The sequence below is a fragment of the Arctopsyche grandis genome, chromosome 7, assembly GCF_051622035.1.
Source record: "Arctopsyche grandis isolate Sample6627 chromosome 7, ASM5162203v2, whole genome shotgun sequence".
NCBI lineage: Eukaryota > Metazoa > Arthropoda > Insecta > Trichoptera > Hydropsychidae > Arctopsyche > Arctopsyche grandis.
Window position 1 is genome coordinate 3,462,084 of NC_135361.1, and position 21,855 is coordinate 3,483,938.

The 21,855-nt window shown below is 33.2% G+C and overlaps 1 protein-coding gene across 4 annotated transcripts in view; it reads right to left on the reverse strand.

Annotated features, from left to right (window-relative positions):
- Eip63F-1 (Ecdysone-induced protein 63F 1) overlaps window positions 1-21,855 on the reverse strand; it is a 143,371-nt gene that overhangs the window by 79,052 nt on the left and 42,464 nt on the right. For all 4 annotated transcript variants that reach the window (XM_077435369.1, XM_077435372.1, XM_077435370.1 and 1 more), the window contains exon 2: window positions 19,229-19,261. In XM_077435369.1, the coding sequence (XP_077291495.1) occupies window positions 19,229-19,261 (33 nt within the window). The remainder of the gene's footprint in view (window positions 1-19,228; window positions 19,262-21,855) is intronic.

Consider the following 21,855-nt stretch of genomic DNA (forward strand, 5'->3'; position numbering starts at 1 on the left):
AATCTCGAAAAAGCAGAATAAACGTACTACAGGTTACCATTATTTTTAAATATTTCTCGAAATGAAGAAAAGTGGACTTTCATATGTATGTATGTATGTATTATATATAGCAGCTCAATTATAGTGGATAAAATTTTCAAAATATGATGTAAACTTTATATATGTATGTACATAAGTAAAATAAAATCACAAAATAAACCAAGTCATACTAAACAAAAGTTACTACGCTTAAAAATCTCTATCAACTTGTTTGCCATAGCTGTTTCAAATTCCGACAAATAATATTTTTGATCACAGCAGAATACAATCAATCGATAGATCTATATCTGTATATAACTGTATTTTAAAGATTCAAAATATTATTAACCTGCAGCGTGGACTAGTGGTTAGCATATTATGCTTTCGAGCGGAGTGGTCATGGTTCGATTCCCACTAGTAGCTGCTGGCCAGACTTTGGTTTGTGACAGCAGATCGTTTGTTTCCTTACAGAGTTTACAAATTTTCCTGATTTTCTTTGAAACGGTTCCTGTACATTGGCATTTCCTTTCCAATCTCTTTCGCAAATCTAAAATTATTCAGCGTTTTGAGGTTCACCATTTTCTATAATAAAATTCTACAGAAATTTCTCCATAGATGTCACTGAGGATGATTTTTGTATGAATTCGCATTGCATAAAAATGCTTGTATTAATTGTATTATTGTATTGTATCTGTATTAGTACACTGTAAAAGCGAGTGTACAAGTTCGATTGAATCGCCAGCAGCATAGCTCGGTCGTTAAGTTTCTGCTTAGCGTCGAGAGGCGCCGGGTTCGATCCTATGAGCTGACCTCGATTGAAAAGTATTTTTCTGAGTACATCTGTAGTGCTGCTGGTCAGACCTGAATATTTGTGACTCCAGGTCGATCGTTTCCTATCAGAGTTTGCCAATTTTCTCTGATTTCATTGTTGAAACGGTTCCCGGTAAAATTGGCTAAATATCCTTCCTACCTACTATGTCATCACTATTTGAGATTTATTAATGTACAATAAAATTTATCTACAATTCAAAGATGTCTCGTTAATTTGCGAGTTTTTCTGTTTCTGACAAATCTTCAACTAAGTCAGCAGCATAGCTCAGTCGTTAAGCTTCTCCCTAACACCGAGAGGCACCGGGTTCGATCCCATGAGCTGACCTCGATTGAAAAGAATTTTTCTAAGTATATATGTAGTGTTGCTGGTCAGACCTGGATTTTGTGACTCCTGGTCGATCGTTTCTTATCAGAGTTTGCCAATTTTCTCTGATTTTATTGTTGAAACGGTTCCCGTTTAAAAATTGGCTAAAAATTCTTCCTACCTACTACATATGTCACCACTATTTGATTAATCTACAATAAAATGTATGTACTATTCATAGATGTCTCGTTAATTTGCGAGTTTTTCAGTGTCTTGTAATTCAAAGACTTACGAGAAAGTAATAAAAATGCTGCTTTGTAATTGGCCAGGAAGGCGCATTGGGGTTTACCTGTAAGGCCTTCTGGTATATGTAAAAAATTAAAATTAAAAAAATTAAACATTCAACTACATATTACAAAATACTTTTAATAACAATGAACTTTCCAATATCTTTTTATATAAGTTTAATTTAAACTTTAAGATATAATTTAAAAAGTACAAAGTAACTATTCAAAAGTTGACTTATATGTAGCTTGAAAAACCCGTAAACTAACCTGGCCCAATTTCAAAGTAAATTTATCCATCAATCCGTCATATTACATATAAATTATTACATAGACCACTTCAATAAAAATGTCCTCTTCCCCCTCCCACCCCATTTTTGGTACACATCAATGCAGTGGCATGCTTCGCATTTTTACGACACCTACATAAAAAAAACCGTTTTATTATCGGCGTACGAAATTATAATAAATTCAGAGATACGATATCGCACGACGGCTCCGAATTTTCCTACCACCGATTTTTCCGGTCACGCGAAAATTTTTGTGGAAAAATATATATGTTTTTTCTTTTGCCTTTACCTTTGAAAACGTCCACATCGTGTTTGACCTCAATCGCAAATGACTTATGGCGTGTTTACATATTTTCCACCGACACGTATTCGTACACACACACACACTAGCTGGACATTGCCATTCATTAATATTTAAATTTACAAAAAAAAAAACGATAGCTTTATATACATACATAGGAATTTCATATATAAATATTTAAATGGGCGTTAAATTTGTCAGTGCTATAATTGCGAAAGGGTACATGTCAACTGTCAAATGAATTCAGTTATATATGTACATACGTTGGCAACGAATATGCTTTTAAGTGAATATACATAAGTATCTTCTTTTACGTCTTACATATTGCAAAAATGGTAAAAGTTTGCATCTAACATGATACATTTAACAATGAAAAATGTTATATACCAACAGTCATAAACAGATTTTCCTGGATTATGAAACAGGTGCAATTTGACTTGTATGCAAAACTACACTTTTTAATTTTATTTTATCCCAGGCAAAACCGGGCTTCATCCGTTGTTAACAAGGCAGATGATTATTGAGAAAAAAACGAACTAGCTCGAGCTTTTTACATACATACCTCCTTTACGTTTCACATGGCTTTCGTGTTAGTGGTCATTTTTATCTCTTATCCGATCGTTTTCATACTTTGCCATATTGGTCATTTTAGTCATCAATATACGTTAATGTATCGTCTGCCATTACGTTGGAGATAAAATATCGTATACAACGCGTTTTAAAAACGGGGCCCGTAAACCTTCCTGACGTTTAATAAGCGTTCGTCCCGTGTCTTCCAACCTTTTCGCCTTGATATGGCCATATAAAATTTTAATTGTTTAAACGCCTATAATTCACTCTATATTTTATAAATTTTGCTCTATAGATTCTCGTTATCTCTAATACTTAAATATTTATAGTTTTAACTCTCATATGTATATATAAATTTCAAATTTGGCGTCTAGCTTCATGTAATGTAATACACGATATATATTGATTTTTGGCCAAATATGTCAAATCTGACATTTCACTGTATATCTCCTCAGTCGGTTTTATCTGCGAGATAAGTATTCAATAAGAAGTTATGTTGTATCTAATTGTTAATATGATTTACAATAAGCTTACATACATTTAGTTTTTTACAATAAGCTTAAATACATACATCACATACACTTATTTTTAGTTATCAGCTGATTTTTTATAAGATTCAATTTCGGACTCAAAGCCATTCCGAATTTCCTCTAGGATCTGAGCTAGGGCACTATAAGACATATCGTATACCCAATGTAGTGGTCCTAAATTCAGAACTTTGAATTATTATTGTGAACAACTTACATTTTTATGTATAACCAATTGCTCAGCGTTACTTGGGAGAATTTAAATTCCTTTAATCTACCTTTTGAAAAAAAATTAATGGGCTCCTGATCTCTTTCCACAATTTAGGTAATTTAAACAAATTTCACATTGAAGAATTTACACTACCATAAGATAGGATACGAAAATTTTCGGTTGCATATTAAAAACTGTAGATTTACATAGCGGAAAAAGTAGTATTTAAAAAAAACTGTGAAAGGGCTTTGGTTGCTTCCAAAACTCGAGTTTTGTTTTGTATAGTTTACAGCAACATAATATAGTATACCAAATTATGTGGTTATTTATTAAAAATTTTAAATTTACAAAGCGGCAAAGTAGTAGATTGTACAAATAGTGTGCTGAATAAAATGGAAAAAAAATCTCAAGTTAAAATAGAGCTGCCTGAAATTTTGGGTAACTTTGAGCCAGATGAAAGAATATTGCTTCAAGCATATCTATCTGCATACGAATTATATGGTTGTTTATTAAAAACTGTAAATGACAAAGCAGCAAAGCTATAGATTGTAGAAAAAGTATTAGTGTGGTAGAAATTAAATTTTGGGAAAATATTGAGACAGATGAATGAATATTGTTCCAACCAGATGTGCATATCTGTATATGATAATGATGATGATCGTGATTATATACATAATAAACAAAAAAATATTATTAAATTAAAAAAGCCATTAAAAATCACAAACTTTCATCGAATTTCAATAACAATCCTAATTAATATACCAAGAACTTAAACCAAACCTCGACGAATAAAACATAATTTCTGGATAATATTCAAAAGCTCAACTTCTGTAATGACTTCTAAGAACCGATTGTAATCTTTTACATACACACACATAAAAGCTTTGCATCTTCTTGTTGGAAAGTTTTCGCGTCTGGTTTTAATAAAGGGTGCGACGAATTAAAATAACAACGGCTCCGGAATCCGGAATTCGAAATCTGGAATTTGTCGCTAATTGGGTTGCTTCCGCGACGACAAACTTTCAATCGCGCAGTTGCAAAACTTCATGGAAGCTGACGTCAAAGTCTGTGCCGATGACTATAATAATAATAAAAGTTGACAATAGTGCCGTAAGGTCTGAAGCGACGCTGAAAGTTCACTCGGCTGAATGTAGGAAAAGTCTCCATCACAGTCTGATGAAAATGTGATAATTTATTTAAACATTCACTACTACATTTACAATGAACGGGCAAGTTGTAATCGACTTCATTTTAACGTGAAAATTTATTCAAATCATTACCGACCGGCGTTTCCTGACTGAACCAGCTACTCACGGGTTCGAGTCCCACTAGAGTCCCACTACTGGTCAGACCTTGGTATTTGACTCCAAGTTGGTCATTTCTTACCAGAGTTTGCCAATTTTTATGATATTCATTGAAACGGTTTCAAAAAATCGGCAACCCTACCCATTTTAGTAATTAATAAGTATTTAGCTAGCAGCGTGGATTAGTGGTTAGCATATTATGCTTTCGAGCAGAGTGGTCACGGGTTCGAATCCCACTAGAGCTCCGCTGCTGAAAAGACCTTGGTTTGTGACTCCAAGTCGGTCGTTTCTTATCAGTTTGCCAATTTTTATGGTTTTTTTTAAATGGTTTCTGTAAAATTAGCATCTCCTTTCCAATCTCTCTTGCAAATCTCAAGTTATTCATCGTCATCGCCAATTTGATAATAAAATGCAGCAAAAATTTCTCCATAGATGTCACTGTGGATGTTTGTATGAATTCGCATTGTTTAAAATGATTGTGTATATTGATTGTATTAATTGATTGAGAGATCTATAAAGGCAAGTGTTCATGTTCTATGAAATAAAAATAATAAAAAAAACACACACAAAGACACGTAGTGTACAACGAGACACAACCCTTGTGGAAAACGGAGACACATTCATAATCTCATACCACATGTCTTTGTGTTGTTTTTTTTAATTTGGGCGAACAAAAGTCAGGTAATCAAATCTTTCAAAGAACTTGGACCCTTTCTTATTGATTCTATAACTGATAAAACAATACAGGATAAAAGATAATTTCACGGCTTTGCTTGGTCGTTTTTGTATGGGAGTACTTCAATTCCAGGCTCCAAGGTGTTTCAAAAAACATTGGTCTAAGTTGTAGTACCATGATTTAGTATGGGTACCAAATTTGGCGATTTTATATTGAAAACTGCGAGTTTCTGTATGAAAGCGTTTCGATCCCAAGTTCCAAAAACCATCTACGGCTTGAGTAAATGAAACAACCATGATATATATGTATGCACTATGTATACACTCAAGTCTGTTTTATGCGATATATGTGCTCTACGGGATATTGTAAAATACTTGGCTTACGTAGAAAATACAGGGATGCGTTCCATATTTTTAAAGAAAAAGTGGGGTTGCATTATAATGTGCTGGTCATTAAGTTTGGAAAGGAGAACGCCATTTCGAATCAATCTCGCCTAGTTTGTGCCGCGTTGAACTAGCCACGACCCGAGTTTGAACAAAACAAGGCCGGTTGGGCTTACCTTCCACCTGTCTTGTGACAGAGCGTGGAAAAGGATTTCACACAATGCATATTGGTAGCACTAACGGAAACATGGTTGACTTCATCATTTTTTAATGCTGAACTTTTTGATTCTTCCTGGAGGCTGCATCGTCGCGATAGAGTAGATCGACGTGGTGGTGGTGTATTATTTGCTTGTCGTGATTGGTTTCGGTCAGTCCGGATGACAAATTTTGAAACTCTATCTGGTGAGGACTTATGGAATTCATAACTTGAAAATCATAATCGAGAAAGAATATTACGAAATACAAAAACCTTGTAAACATAGGATGAATTCAAGACGATAAACGATATATAATAATAATAATTATTATTATTTTTAGTTGTTTGTGTATATATATGTTTTGTTTTTGTTATGTCTAATTTATTATTTTGTTTCTTGTCTGTTCTGTTATATTTTTGACCATTGTGGCGCATTAGGAATTCCTGTAATGCTACAACGGTCCAAACTTAAATAAATAAATATGCTAACAACTAAAACAACTTGAAAAGTTATGGTAATAACGTCCGAAATATCCTTCTTTTGTATATATGTACATATGTACATATATAAACCGCATTAAAAAAATCCGCACAAAAAGAGTGTATATATGTATGTATATAACTAAAATAATGGTTGTAAATTGAAAACTGCTTTGAAATTAGCTTTATTTTAAAATACATTTATTAAAAAAAATCGCGAGTCATCAATGCTTGGACATTTGGAAGCCAAATTTCCTCCCACTCGTGTATTATAGTTTTAAATTTACCGTGGCTATCTTTGACATTGGTCCAATCACAGTTTAAATTCATCGCAATAAAATTAGCAATAATAAAAAAAAAAATCATCCGTTATATTTACGAGCCCGCCATTATTTTAATTATAAATACGCTTTTAACTTCAAAAGGTTGCGAACGGCTGTGTCAAAATCTATGTATAATATATCTCGCATAACAGCTGTAATAACATCAACAAGCAGATCTACAATAGAAATGAATTGTTATAAAAAAAAATACTAACGACTCATATTTACACAAAACGAACATCCAAACGTAATAACCTCAGACTATTTTTACCAACAATATAAAAAATCAACATTTGAAATGAAAAATATATACATACATATATACATATTATAAAAAAAACTTAAAATATACAAATGTATATTATGTATATTGATTTTTGATTTTTAAATGCTTTTTATTATTACTAAATTATGTTCACAATACATCTTATATCAATTTTAACAGCTACTGACCTACTGATCATTTTCTATTTAACAATTTTAATTTTATTTTATTAGTAATCGTAGTATTATATTATTCTAATGTTGATGTACAGAATAATAGAAAAAAGAGCTCAAAAACCTATTTACAATTCTTATAAATGCTCATAATACATCTAATACATAAAAGTAATTAAAGACTCTCTAAAGTCGACGATCTAAAGCAGATTGTGGTGTTTAGGTAATCTGTGTTTATACCTGAAGGGTATAGACATTTAGTTGTAATCATCAAGACTCTTCACAAGTTTGTTAGTATGGTTATTAGTGATTCTGTCATAGAATCTACTGGTTAGTTTGTTAGTAATGTCTATAACCAATGGAATATTATTTATGGCATGCAGTTTTTTCAAGTTAATATATATGGGTGTGATATAAATAATTTTTAGGGATTTATTTTGTATTATTTGGAGCTTGGAAAGGTTAATATTCGAGGCGTTATTCCTTACAGGTGAAGCATAGGCATAAAGCATAGTTTATTAGTAATGTCTGTAACTAACTGAATATTATTTATAAATAAATGATCCATATATATGTATGTACGTTCATCTTTAATTATACGATATAATAATATACTATACGTATAATATAATAACATTTGGAAATGGAAATATGTACTGTAATTATGGCTTACGTTGTATAATATGTATGTATGTATATACAAATCGATTTAATTCATCAGACAGACAGACGGATAGACATTCGGAAAGACATACGGATTACTCGATTGATTGATGACGAACTTCAAACGAATAATTGAAGATACACGATATTTCTATTGATTCTAATTTTCAGATGAGGCCAACGAGTGCAACGAAGTCACCGAAGTCACGGTCAATACGTTGCATTCCGGTCAGGTGAATGATTTACTGAGGTCACTGTGATATTACGGAAAACCTTGACCAGTGCGAGGCTTTGTAGTCAATTTGAACCTTCATAAATGTATTAAATTTTTTATTGAAAAACACGTTTAGAATCCATACTGCACATACATACATAGATAGTATGAGCAGAATTTCAAAACGATATCCTAGCTTATGATTTATTGCATAAATGAATAACTATTTTACAAAGATTCGTGTATTTCATAGTTATTTATATTTCATATACACACCCTTTGTGAACATCATTGAAATTTAGTAAACAGTTTAATTTATTACGATCGTTATTTTCATTTTTCATAATAAATCAGCAACTTGTCTGCAAAGAGGCATGGAAATTTTTGATTAGTTTATATGAACTTTTTCTATATATGAAGTTTAAGTTTTTGTTAATATGATCCAAAAATCACATTTGTTAAAATATTTTTTTGTTAATAAAGTCGACATACTTTTCTCTTGAAGGATCTGTCATAGCGTCTCTAGCTACGAAAAATATCGTATAACCCAGCGAAAAACTAATCTTCCTGAAGATTAACACTGTATAAATACTTTGGACAGACTGGAATCCATCAATCCAACTATTATTACAAAATATCATTCTTGATCATAATTCAACGATTTAAGTATTTAACCAGTGGCGTAGACTAGTGGTTAGCATATTATGCTTTTGAGGAGAGTGGTCACGGGTTCGAATCCCACTAGAGTCCCGCTGCTGAGAAGACCTTGATTTGTGACTCCAGGTCAATCGTTTCTTATCAGAATTTGCCAATTTTTCTGATTTTTTGCAGCATTTTATTATACAAATCGGTGAACCTCACGACACTGAATATTTTCAGATTTGCAAGAGAGCTAGAAAATGGGATGTCAATGTTGCAGGAACCGTTTCAATGAAAATCAGAAAAATTGGCAAACTCTGATAGGAAACGATCGACCTGGAGTCACAAACCAACAAGCAATGGTTTTCAGCAGCGGAACTCTAGTGGGATTCGAACCCGTGACCACTCTGCTCGAAATCATAATATGCTAACCACTAATCCACGCCGCTAGCTAAATAAGAGACCAAGTGAAAAAGGGATGTGGCATTTGATAGTAATGTTAATAAAAAATAACCAGTAGCGTGGTCTAGTGGTGAATGTTGAATTATCTCGTACTTGATGTTACGAGTTCGATTCCCGCTGTCTCGCTATTGGCCAGACCTTGGTTTGTCAAGGTCGATCGTTTCTTATCAGAATTTGCCAATTTTTCTGATTTTCATTGAAACGATTCCTGTAAAATTGGCGTTTCCTTCCCAATTTTCTGTTGCGAACCTTTAGTTATTGTTCGCCATATTGCTCACCATAGATGTCTCTGTGGTTGTTTATCGAATATAAAAATTCGTATTGTTACATGAAAGTTATTCATCGTTATTTATCGTATTAATACAATGTTTGTAATATTTGACCATATATGTTAGATATTGTTTAGATTTACATGTATCTGTGTAATAATTATGTGGACCAGGACGGCGCATTTGGGGTTTACCTGTTAAGCCTTCCTGGTATATTTGTACATATATATGTAGAATTGATTTTTAAACGAGCCGAGATAGAGTGTGTGTGGTATGCCTGGGAGAGACCGGATGCGTGTTGTTATGGTCACTTGTTGGAGAACAGGCCCGAAGACATGTACAATAAATACATAGTTCTGACTTAATCTGCGTTTCACTTGGAATCCTTCACATCCGGATCCTATATATATGTATGTAAAATAAAATAAATAAATAAAAAGAATCCCATCTGATGTCAATTATTTTATGTTTTATTAAATGTATGCACTCACTGGTTGATGTATGTATGTATCTACATACAACATTGAACGGAAGTATTGTAAGCATTATAAAAAGCATATACAAATATCAATTAACATCCAAAGAGACATCTATGGTCAAATTTGTAGCATTTTACGCAATTCAGCGAAATTCCAAATGCTGAAAACTCTAAATTTGCGAGAAATGGGCAAGGGTTGCCAATTTGTTGGAGCAGTTTCGATGAAAATCAGAAAAATTTGCAAACTCTGATAAGAAACGATCGACCTGGAGTCAAAAACCAAGGTCTGGCCAGCAGCCACCGGTGGGACTCAAACCCGTCACCACTCAGCTTGAAAGCAAAATATTCTAACCACTAGTCCAGCTACTAGTTATATTATGTTTTAAATCCGATACATATTAATTATTATAATATTTAACGATTTTAAAAGGCCACCGTAGTTTTAACGTAGCACTGCATCAAAAATTCAAATGCAATTACAATATACATATACATATAAACTTTAAACTTACACATTTTAAAAACAGATAACATTAACCTACGACAGCAAAAAAAAGTCCTGTAGACAAAAAAAGAAAAGAAAAAAGTCCTGTAGACAAAGTCGAACATCGAACGTCCCAGGGCTGCCTCATTCACTTTAGGGTCGTCACGGTTGCCTTCAACTCCTGATTGAGTTTAACTTTGTGCCCTTTCAGGTATTCCAGTCTGAAATGGGGAGAGGAGCAGAGCTCGTGCACTCAAACGCAAACCTAATTATCGACTCGGGTATCTTTCCTCTTTTATATCGGCGAATTGCTGCCTAGACCTCTCTATTAGTTTACATATCGTATATTGCCGAGGAAAATTCCAAACGTGAAACGTACTCGAATCTATGTAGGCACACTTGAAATGTACTGGAAAGCTTTTAAGCTCAAGAGTTCATTGCCTTATCAGCTGTATATAACAAACTATGTAAGCTTTTAAGCCTACTTTGAATATGTACGTATTATGCATGTATTCATATACCCATACACTATAAAGGCATTTAATTTGTGGAATTGCATAACGGACAGATACAAGCCAGGCACTACTACCTGGATGTTTTTTTTTTAATTTTCTGAGGCTTCGAGTCAGGGCCGGCTCAAAGGTGCAGCAGACTAGGCACTCGCATGGGGCGCCATAGACAAGGAGCGCTGCGAGGTGTGTCCGTTTTTCTTGTTTCGATTTAATTTAATAATTGAAAAAAAATTGACTTTTTTTCAAATTATAAAACATTCCATATTCAAATTAATTTTTCTACTCGAAGTAACAACACTGATAAATATTATAATTTTACATAAAATAGTATAATTTACGAGGAACGCAAGAAATCGACTGTAAAATATCAACGACTCACGAATAAAATCTGTCTAACAGCAAACTGTCGTTGGTGCAATGTAATTTGGAATCGTATTTTATATAAAACACCGCTAAAACATATGTATGTATATATACAAATATATCAGGGATGGATTTGCTTCACGAAATTTAATATCTTAACCAATCATATTCGAAAGAAGAAATGTCACTCTATAAAATTCTTCAATTCGTTGGCAATTATCGTCTTCATTACTGAATTTATTAATAGTTATCCGTATTTTATTCATAAAACGTGCCTATTTTGAATAAAAATTTCAAATTTATTTTTTTGTTTTTTTCTTAATATATTGTATTTTTCTTCAACATAAAATTTTAAGAACTTTCATGAAATTTATTGTTTAAAAATTTAAGGGGGGGGGGGCCGAAATCAATCCGCCTAAAAGCGCCATATACCCTCGGGCAGGGCCTGCTTGGGGGTCTTTCCTAAATTGTTCTAAATTCTAGACCAACACACATTCGAGACTCTAGAATACATATAATAATAATACAATGGTCTGTTTAGAATACAATAAATAAATATAAATATAAGCCAGCAGCATAGTTCGGTCGTTAAGCTTCTGCTAGAGGCGAACCTGGCGAGAGGCGCCGGGTTCGATCCCATGAGCTGACCTCGATTGAAAAGAATTTTTCTGAGTACATCTGTAGTGCTACTGGTCAGACCTGGATATTTGTGACTCCAGGTCGATCGTTTCCTATCAATTTTCTCTGATTTCATTTTTGAAATGGTTCCCGATTAAAAATTGACTAAATATCCTTCCTACCTACTATGTCACCACTATTTGAGATTGATTAATTTACAATAAAATGTATGTACAATTCATAGATGTCTCGTTAATTTGCAAGTTTTCAGTGTCTCGTAATTCAGCGACTTGTATAATAAAAAAAAATGCTGCAATGTTTGTGATTGGCCAGAAAGGCGCATTTTTGTTACCTGTAAGGCCTTCCTGGTATATATATATAAAAAAATAAAATAAATAAATAAATATATATGTTGGAGCACCTCATAATTAGTCTTAGTTACTTACAAGCTAGTAAAACGAGTCTTGCGTGAATTAGGAACTGACTTTCATCTGATAAACTTTTGTCCTCTAGAAAAAAAGGGTAGGTCACCCTAAATAGACACAATGACTACCTACATATGTACGCATATCAATATTATGCAATATACACAGGTCTACAGATGATAATTACAATCAACAAATTGAACTAGCTAAATTCCATGATCTTATTCGAACCTTCACAACAATTTGAGTTAGATAAATTGGCAAACTACATACATATAACAAGAGACGGTCGATCTGGATTTAACAACCATCCAAATCTTTCCAGAAGTGATAGACGCATTCGTGATCTTCGAAAAGATTTTCGTTTGAACCCAAGACCTGTCTTTGTAAACAATTGCTTGAACAATGAGATAAGGCGTGGCCAAGTAAAAATAGATTCAAACAATGTATTCAAAGAAATTAAAATCCCACACAGAATCTAATCCTGTATCAGCAGTATATACACTGTGTACATACAAAACATTCAGACATACCCACGTTTAAATCACCATATAATATGTATACACGTATGTGTATATATGGTATATACATATTATATAATATGTATATACGAGGGTAATTGGGAAATATTCTCACGAACGCCCCTGAGAGCACGCACGGTCGATTTTAACGTCTGCAATGTGTATAATCTAGAATTTTGATTAGAAGCGTGTCACAAGCGTGGTCGTGGCTAATTTTCCACGAAAAGACGGGGGACGAGACATCCAAACCAACCCCAAGGGGATGAGGTGAAAAACCCCTTTGACGTGGGGAACGGAAACACCCCTCTACTTTCGAGTGGACCGCGAAAATGCGGGTCGCCAACAATGCTTTGGCGAGAGAGAAATGCTTTTTATTATATTACATGTATACAAAAAGCATTTTTGCACGTACATTTTCTCATACGTGTTGCTCGCGAGCCACAGTTGGGGGTCGGTTACTTTGACAAATCGACGAAAGTTTCTGAAGAATGGGAACGGATACGCAATATTTTTTTATTGTTCCAATTTCAGCACTGCTTCAGCTGAATTTTAGCGAAACTCGAATAGCTCAGAATTTAGTTTTGTTATTAAGCCAGCAGCATGGCTCGGTGGTTACGCTTCTGCTTAACACCGAGATTGAAAAGATTTTTTCCGAGTATAATCTTTAATGCTGCTGGTCAGACTTGGGTATTTGTGACTCCAGGTCGATCGTTTCCTATCAGAGTTTGTCAATTTTTCTGATTTCATTGTTGAAACGGTTCCCGATTAAAATTGGCTAAAGTCTTTACTACCTACTATGTCACCACTATTTGAGTATGATTAATGTACAATAAAATTAATGTACAATTCATAGATGTCTCGTTAATTTGTGAGTTTTTCAGTGTCTCGTAATTCAGCGACTTGTAAAATACTAAGCACCGAGAGGTTGCCGGGTGCTGATCCCGTGAGCTGACCGCGATTGAAAAGAATTTATTCTGAGTATAATCTTTAATGCTGCTGGTCAGACATGGATATTTCTGACTTCAAGTCAATCTTTTCCTATCAGAGTTTGCGAATTTATTTGTTTTCATTGTTGATGCGGTTCCTCCATCAAATCGGCAAAAACCATCCAGCCCACTATGTCACCACTATTTGAATATGATTTCAAAAAATTACTATCTATAATATATGTAGATGTCTCGCCAATTTTCTTCTATATAATATTTGTATTATGCTTATATGTCTGGTAACAGTGACGCGTGCAAACATATGTGGCGGTTCGGTGATTATTCCGCAAAAAGCGATCTCGCGCACGTCCCCAAAATCGCGATCACGGAACATCTGTCACCCAAAAACTCCATCAATCGAAAGCTAACCACACGAAATATTGTACTAACGAGAACTCGAGTACCAGATATTCCGTATTCGCGATTTATGTGGCAACTCATGACAGGGATTACCCAAGGCGACAAATTCGACACTATTTTTATACATATTTAAGTACTAACAATTTTTAAACATTACAGTATATAGAATACAATAAAGACATCTATGGACAAGCAACATTTTTTTGATCCACAGAACATACAATATGTAGGTAGAATTTATAAGAAACTACATAGCTGAACCAGGCATGCGTTGCAATGCCAGAATAAGGCATACAATTCCCGTTCTCGTTGCGTTCCAGTTTCAAGTGATGGTTGGAGCTCAACTAACGTCACTTCAACGCCATGTCGTCATAAACCAACTGGTCACATGCTTACCAACGAACACATTTTCTTGACTACACAATGGCGCTTCAAACTTTCGCGTCGGTGACATCGTAATTACGAATATTACTATTATTAAGAGGGGTTTTCACAGTAAGCTTCTCGGACATGCATACAACAAATCCTGAAAGTTACATCGTAATCGGTTAAGTGGTTTAAGAGCCTATACGAGACAGACAGACAAACAGCATTCACCACTAACCAGCAGCGTGGTCTAGTGGTGAATGTTGAATTATTTCGTACTTGATGTTACGAGTTCGATTCCCCGCTAAGTCTCGCTGTTGGCGACACCTTGATTTGTCTAGGTCGATCGTTTCTTATCAGAATTTGCCAATTTTTCTGATTTTCATTGAAACGATTCCTGTAAAATTGGCGTTTCCTTCCCAATTTTCTGTTGCGAACCTTTAGTTATTGTTATATCATAGGTTTCGCCATATTGCTCACCATAGATGTCTCTGTGGTTGTTTATCGAATATAAAAATTCGTATTGTTACATGAAAGTTATTCATCGTTATTTATCGTATTAATACGATGTTTGTAATACACATATGTATACTAACCATAGATGTCAGATATTGTTTAGATTTATTAGCGCATTTACCTGTTAAGCCTTCCCGGTATATTTGTAAAATAAAAAATAAAAAAAAACAAACAGACATTCAGTTTTATATATGTATATACCTATAGATAAGATATGCCAATAACTCAAAATTGGGCGGGGGATACCGATTTATTGGATCCAACAGAACAATTAAGCTAGAAAAATTGTAAAATTCTAACAGGAGATGGTTGATCCTTGTTTTTTTAATGACCACAAGACCTCGCAAGCAGAGTATTTTGCCAGGACTTGAACCCACGACCTACATATGTACATTGGTATGCAATAGCTCTATCAGTGGCTGTGGCTTTATGTGAATATTGAATCTACTTTTTTTCAAGTTCCCAATGAATGAACGTCTCCAGTATTGAACCGCTGTAAATTCAGAGCCACTGATGTATGACTACGCCTTTAATCGTTTAGGGAGAGTCGTTATGCCGCTGTGACGTGTCAAGGTCTTTAATTTCGTAGGCAAACTTTACGACTTTCGCCATTGAGTCTCGTTCTCGTTGTGTGTGTGTCAACCCTGAACCGGCGCCAAATTGCTTTGAGGCTTTCGTTGCCCTTAAAACGGTCCAATTCACGGCCAAGTTCGTCACTTTACGTCCGACAAAACTTAACCCTTATAATCTCCTCCGTGAAATAGCAATGCCGAAAATTTACATTCAGAACATTCATTGAGATGCAACCATGTATGTACATACGTATACGTAAACATGTTTATTTGTCCGGTATGCAAATCCAAAGTTTTCAATTTAGTACCACTAAATATGTACCCTATTTCACAATACTCTAACTTGCATACTATGTATATAATATATGTATGTTCTGAAAAAGGTCGTAGCCATTTACAAGATTAGAGCAACGCCGAGCATCATCGGTAAGCATACATATACTACATATGTACATATAAGAATGAATATTTCCATACATAAATATTTGTATTTTATATGTAAATCTACCGTTTTTAATTGAGAAACATCAATTTGGTGTAATTTCTCAAGTTACTCTAACTTATCTTAACTAGTTATATCTTCTTTATTTCTCAACTTTCACTTGTCCGAGCAACGCCAGGCAATTCTTCCAGAACTGTCCAATTATTTAACCAGCCGCGTAGATATGCTTTCAAATACAATGGTCACGGGTTTGAGTCCCAATAGTTGCTGCTGGCCAGACCTTGGTTTGTGACTCCAGGTCGATCGTTTCCTGTCAGAGTTTGCCAATTTATCTGATTATCATTGAAATGGTTACAACAAATTGGCAACCTTTACACCACAAGTATCTCAAATTTCGCCGATTCGTATAAAAATGCTACAAGTTTGTCCATAAATGTGTCGAAAATTTCTAACAATTCGAATTTTGACGATTTAAAAAAAAAAATGCTCCGCAAACGTATTTATTTATGTAAAATATGTGTAAAAAATTTATCCATAGATGTATTTATGATGCTTTGTTAAAATTATTCTAAAAATTGTATATCGATGTTTGTAATTGGCCAGGAAGGTGAATTGGGGTTTACTTATTAGGCCTTCCTGGTATATATATATGTACATATGTACATATGTACAATGTGTAAAAATAAAAAATAAATATTAATCTGGTAATAAATCAAGAAATAAACCGTGATCAAGAAATCATGATTTTTGGTATAGATCAGATTCCGAAAATATTATATTCTTTACATTTTTTTTTCTCAAATAATACCGAACAATTTGAATAATTTCTTCTTCTATTATCTTAATATGAAAGTAATTTTATTTCATTCGGCTATGCAAATCAACAGTTATGATGTTATAAATACCAAATTTGATATAATATATTATGGTACTCTACATTTCAACGTGTTATTTTACTCGACACAAAGTTTTCGAACTTTTCGAACCAAACAGTACTTTTTTTTTTTTGACTTCCTGCCAACCGAGCAACGCCTTGTAATTCAGCTACATTTATAAACAGGACTTTCCTTATAGTCATTGATCACTCGCAACTATTTTCCGTTTATTTTCGATTTTGAACCGACTATAATAAGCAAAATCACACTTCCGCATAAAATTCCGCGGCTAGTTTGCATCACTCTAGCAGACGTTAATAAATGGATATCGTTAGTAAAGTCAGGAATTTCGTGCAATTTATTGATTCGCTTGCCAAAATAAAATCATCATAATTTATAGCGACCGGTCGAAATTTACATTTCTGCGGAAATTTTCAAGTGTCACTTAATGGAACATATTTACGCGTCGTTAGATCAAATTGGATACGTTTCGAGAGACGTGTTTATCATTTTGAAGCTCGATATTATACCGTTATGTATCACGATTAAATTTAAATCGTCGTTATTTGAATAAATTAGAGGCTAATAATTATACCCGTATTAAAAAATGAAAATAAAGCACGTGGCTTAGTATTGTAAATTATGCGGAGAATAAATTTTCATTTTACGGACTAGATTTTCTTATTAACGCGACCATACGAAAGACACGAATCCGAGCGAAAATTTCAAATAATAAAGTTTAATCATTTCTGAAAGTTTTGCGCAGTAATTCAAAAGGAAATTCCTCGAAGAATTTATTTATGATTAATTTCAAAATTAATTATACCTTTACAGTATATGTACATACATATAGTAATAATATAAGAATATCCAGAATAAAAGGTAACGTGATACGTTCTATCATACTAAATGGTTGGGGAAAACTTTTATAATTACAGCTCGTGTATAAATGATGGAAAATGACGAAAATCGCACATTTTACATAAATCTATAACACCGCAAAAAAACAGCTTTAAATTCAAATTCAATACAAATAAATTATTCAAATCAAACAAATCTATGTGTATATTTATGTATAAAATGAAGTTTGAACGCATTTTCGAAATATTGACTAAAAAAATTCTCAGATAAACATTGAACTATCGCCAAATAAAATATTTATTAGCTAAATATACACGTTTCTAAATTATGAATAATTTTCCGTACATTACAAGTCGACTGAAAACGCTTTGATAAAAAATCGAAGATAGTGCTTACAGTATTTAAAAAAATAAACAGAAAATGATTATCAAATTGATTTTAAAATTTTACACACACACACACACACACACAGACTGAATTTACAGGATTGCAAGAACTTCCTGGTGGGCTATCTTTGAAATCAAATGAGATTTGACCAGCTTTACTTAACATTAAAAATTATGATAAATAAAAAATAAATATGCCTCCTCTGATCAAATGTACACTTTGGCTTAATGTATCAAAAATCTGAATATAAATGATGACTAAAACTGATCGAACGAGTCTCATTTCGTCTCACTTCATTGTCTACAAATATGCATATTATATACTAAAATGTTTGATATAAATTAAACACTATATGATTACACTACTTAAGTAAACATTACTTAAGAAAAATATTATATATTCAAACTCCCACGTATACATATGTACATACATGTAGATACAACGTAATACAAAGTGAGATGAAATAGACACGACGATTGACGACCCCATACCGTAATTTCACACAATATATATATATGTATATAAAAAAATAAGACAGACATTTATCGCACACAGTATAGAAAGAAAATGCGCATCTTGAAAGCTTTTTTCCCTCATCGTAAAAATAAAACAAGATAATAATAAAAGAAAACACACACAAACATACGTATAATAAGTAAAGAACGTCTCATAAGCAGTCGTAAGTTACTCTACATATACATACATATATAATACATATGTATATTTAAAAGAAAAATATAAGAACAAAGCTAACTACGCTATCATCTCGTATCACAACGAAAGCACAGCTTGAAGTACTCCATTGTATTCAAAACAATACCTTAAAGTTTATCATAAAATAGAATTAAGAAAAATCTACTGTTTACAAATTAAATTCACTACACTTTCAAAGATAATGAACCAAAACAACCCCTTCAACAAAAAAAAATAAACAAATTGTATCATGTAAGCAAATGTATGTAGTACGTAATATAAATAAACAAGAATCTTAAGCCGCGTTCACACTCACCCGATTCTTATAGACGTTCTTAAACCAAACTTAACAATAATTAAATACAACAACAACAAAAAAAACTGACCTTTCGCCTACTCCTGGATGTTGTGGCCATCCCCTGAAAACATCAAATCACTTTTAATATCGAAACATATTACATACAAGTGTTGAAATTATCAAATAATAAAGTGGGCGAAATTTCGAGCATACCAACTATTCGAAGCATGCCAAACCGAAATAAAAAAAAAATATATATAAATAAATGTACAATGTAAGTATTTATAAATAGCAGCAGACGAGTAGTCACTATAAAATACTTTGAATCATAATAATACTATGTAGATTGGTGTAAAAAAGTGGACTTTTGACCAGTCATTGTAAAAAAACTGCATACATGTGCCAGGTATGTCTGATGTTGAAATTGATTGATGATTGGGCTTTGGCTAGTTCGGTTCGTCTCGAATGAGTTCATTTTAAAGTAATTAATAACGTTGAATGAAATGGAATTTCTAATCTTGTATAGAATTTCAAATAAAATAAAAGCAAGAGTGATGAATAGTCAATCTCTCTTTATGTAAATATTTAAATAATACTAATTTTCAACGCGAAATTTATATACACCAATTCGTGTTGTATATTCTGAATGTAAGCTAATTTATTAAAAAAATCCTCCTTTGGTTTACAACGAAATTAAATAAATAATTTACCAATCGATTGACAAATAATATATGATGAATCAGTTCCATTCATCGAATATATGTATATGTAGGTATAGCGATACAGAGATATGACTACGTAGGGAGGCCGCTTTCATCCTGAGAATGGTCACAAAGGGTTGCAACCCCTGTTAGATCGAAGAGAGCACGATAGCAATTGTTGTATTGTACTTATAGCCTCTTCGTTATCTCCTGCTTGTATTTCGTCCATAGTTCTCCAGTATAAAGTACAAAAAGACAGAAATAATGAACTCTTTACCCTATACTGCAGTGGTTATTGATTGTAAATTTATTATCAATTAAAACAAAACCAAGCCTAAGACTAATTTATACCCACCCGAATTCCAAGCTAAGCCCATACTTAGCCCAATCGTTGTCTAATCTAAGCCCAATCTAATCCCTACTTAATTCAACCGAACCATCAATTTGATAGAAATATAAATCAAAATATGTAAAACACGCACAGCAATTTACTTCTATTTAAACCTAAAATTTACCAATATTTTCAGTTTTATGTAGATTTTTTAAGTATGAAGATTTCTATCAATTCTTGAAAATCAGTTGATATTTTTTTATAATTGTAATAAAGCGTTTGAGGTGTTTAATTTTAAAAACTTCAATTTCAAAGAACGGTTTTGATTTTTTTCAATTCAAAAAATTTGACGGACTTATGGCCGAATAGACACTTGGTCGACTGACGTTAGATCAATGGACATTTGGCAGAATGAAATTTTATATTGCTAAAATTTATCAAAAAAATCAATTTTTTTATGAGTTTGAGTTGTTTTCTGAATAACGTATCTGTTTTCAGTTAGTTTTGAGTAATTTCTATACAAAATCGGTCAAATGTACGCTAGGCCAAACGTCCGTTCAGCCAAGCGTCCATCGGCTTAACGTCCGTCGGCCAAATGTCAATTTGGCCAAATGTCCGCGAACGATAAAAACAGCAAAAATAAATTTGTAAAATTGTCTTCCGCACATACAAACTAAAAGACAGACAGACAGACAAATAGACAGTTTGCGATAACATTTTGACAGAATTAACTCGCAGAAATTGAAATTGATAAATCACCAACAAAATTAAACTTTCCGCGAACTATTTCATAAATTACATAAAATATGCTAAAAAACAGCATCAAAACCGAAAACAAACACACAAAACGAATTGCAAGGTTTCATAACACACCTCAACATGACCAAAAAAAAACCAGCAGCGTGGACTAATGGTTAGCATATTATTCTTTCGAGCAGAGCACTAGTATGTGACTCTAAGCTGATCGTTTCCTATCAGAGTTTGACCATTTTTATGATTTTCATTGAAACGGTTCCTATTTAATTGGAATCTCCTTTCCTATATCTCTCGCAAATCTCAAGTATAATAAAAACCAGTCTTGAGGTTCGCAATTTGTATAATAAAAATGCTGCAATTTTTTTCCATATATGTCACTGTGGATGATGTTTGTATGAATTTGCATTGAATAAATGCTTGTATTGATTGTATTTTTTTTATTAATCATAATCTATTAACAGATTGCTTAAAAGCAGCGAGTATGCTAAACATCTATGGTCAGACATTACAAACATCGTATAAAATACGATCAATAACATTTTTCATGTAACAATACGAATTTTTATATTCAATAAACATCCACAGAGACATCTATGAAGAGAAATCTGGCGAAACCCGAGATATAACAATAATTCAAGGTTTGCAATAGAAAATTGGAGAGGAAAAGCCAATTTTACAGGAACCGTTTCATTAAAAATCAGAAAAATTGGAAAATTCTTATAAGAAACGATTGACCTCGACAAACCAACTATCTGGTCAACAACGAGACTCTAGTGCAGTACTACTCAAACTATGGTCCGCGGCCCATTACTGGTCCGTGGACCGACGGTAACCGGTCCGCGAAGACAGACGTAATTAAAAAAATAAAACAATAGCTTATTTCAGGACTATTTCAAAATATAGTCTGGATAGCCAAGCTAGCTTATT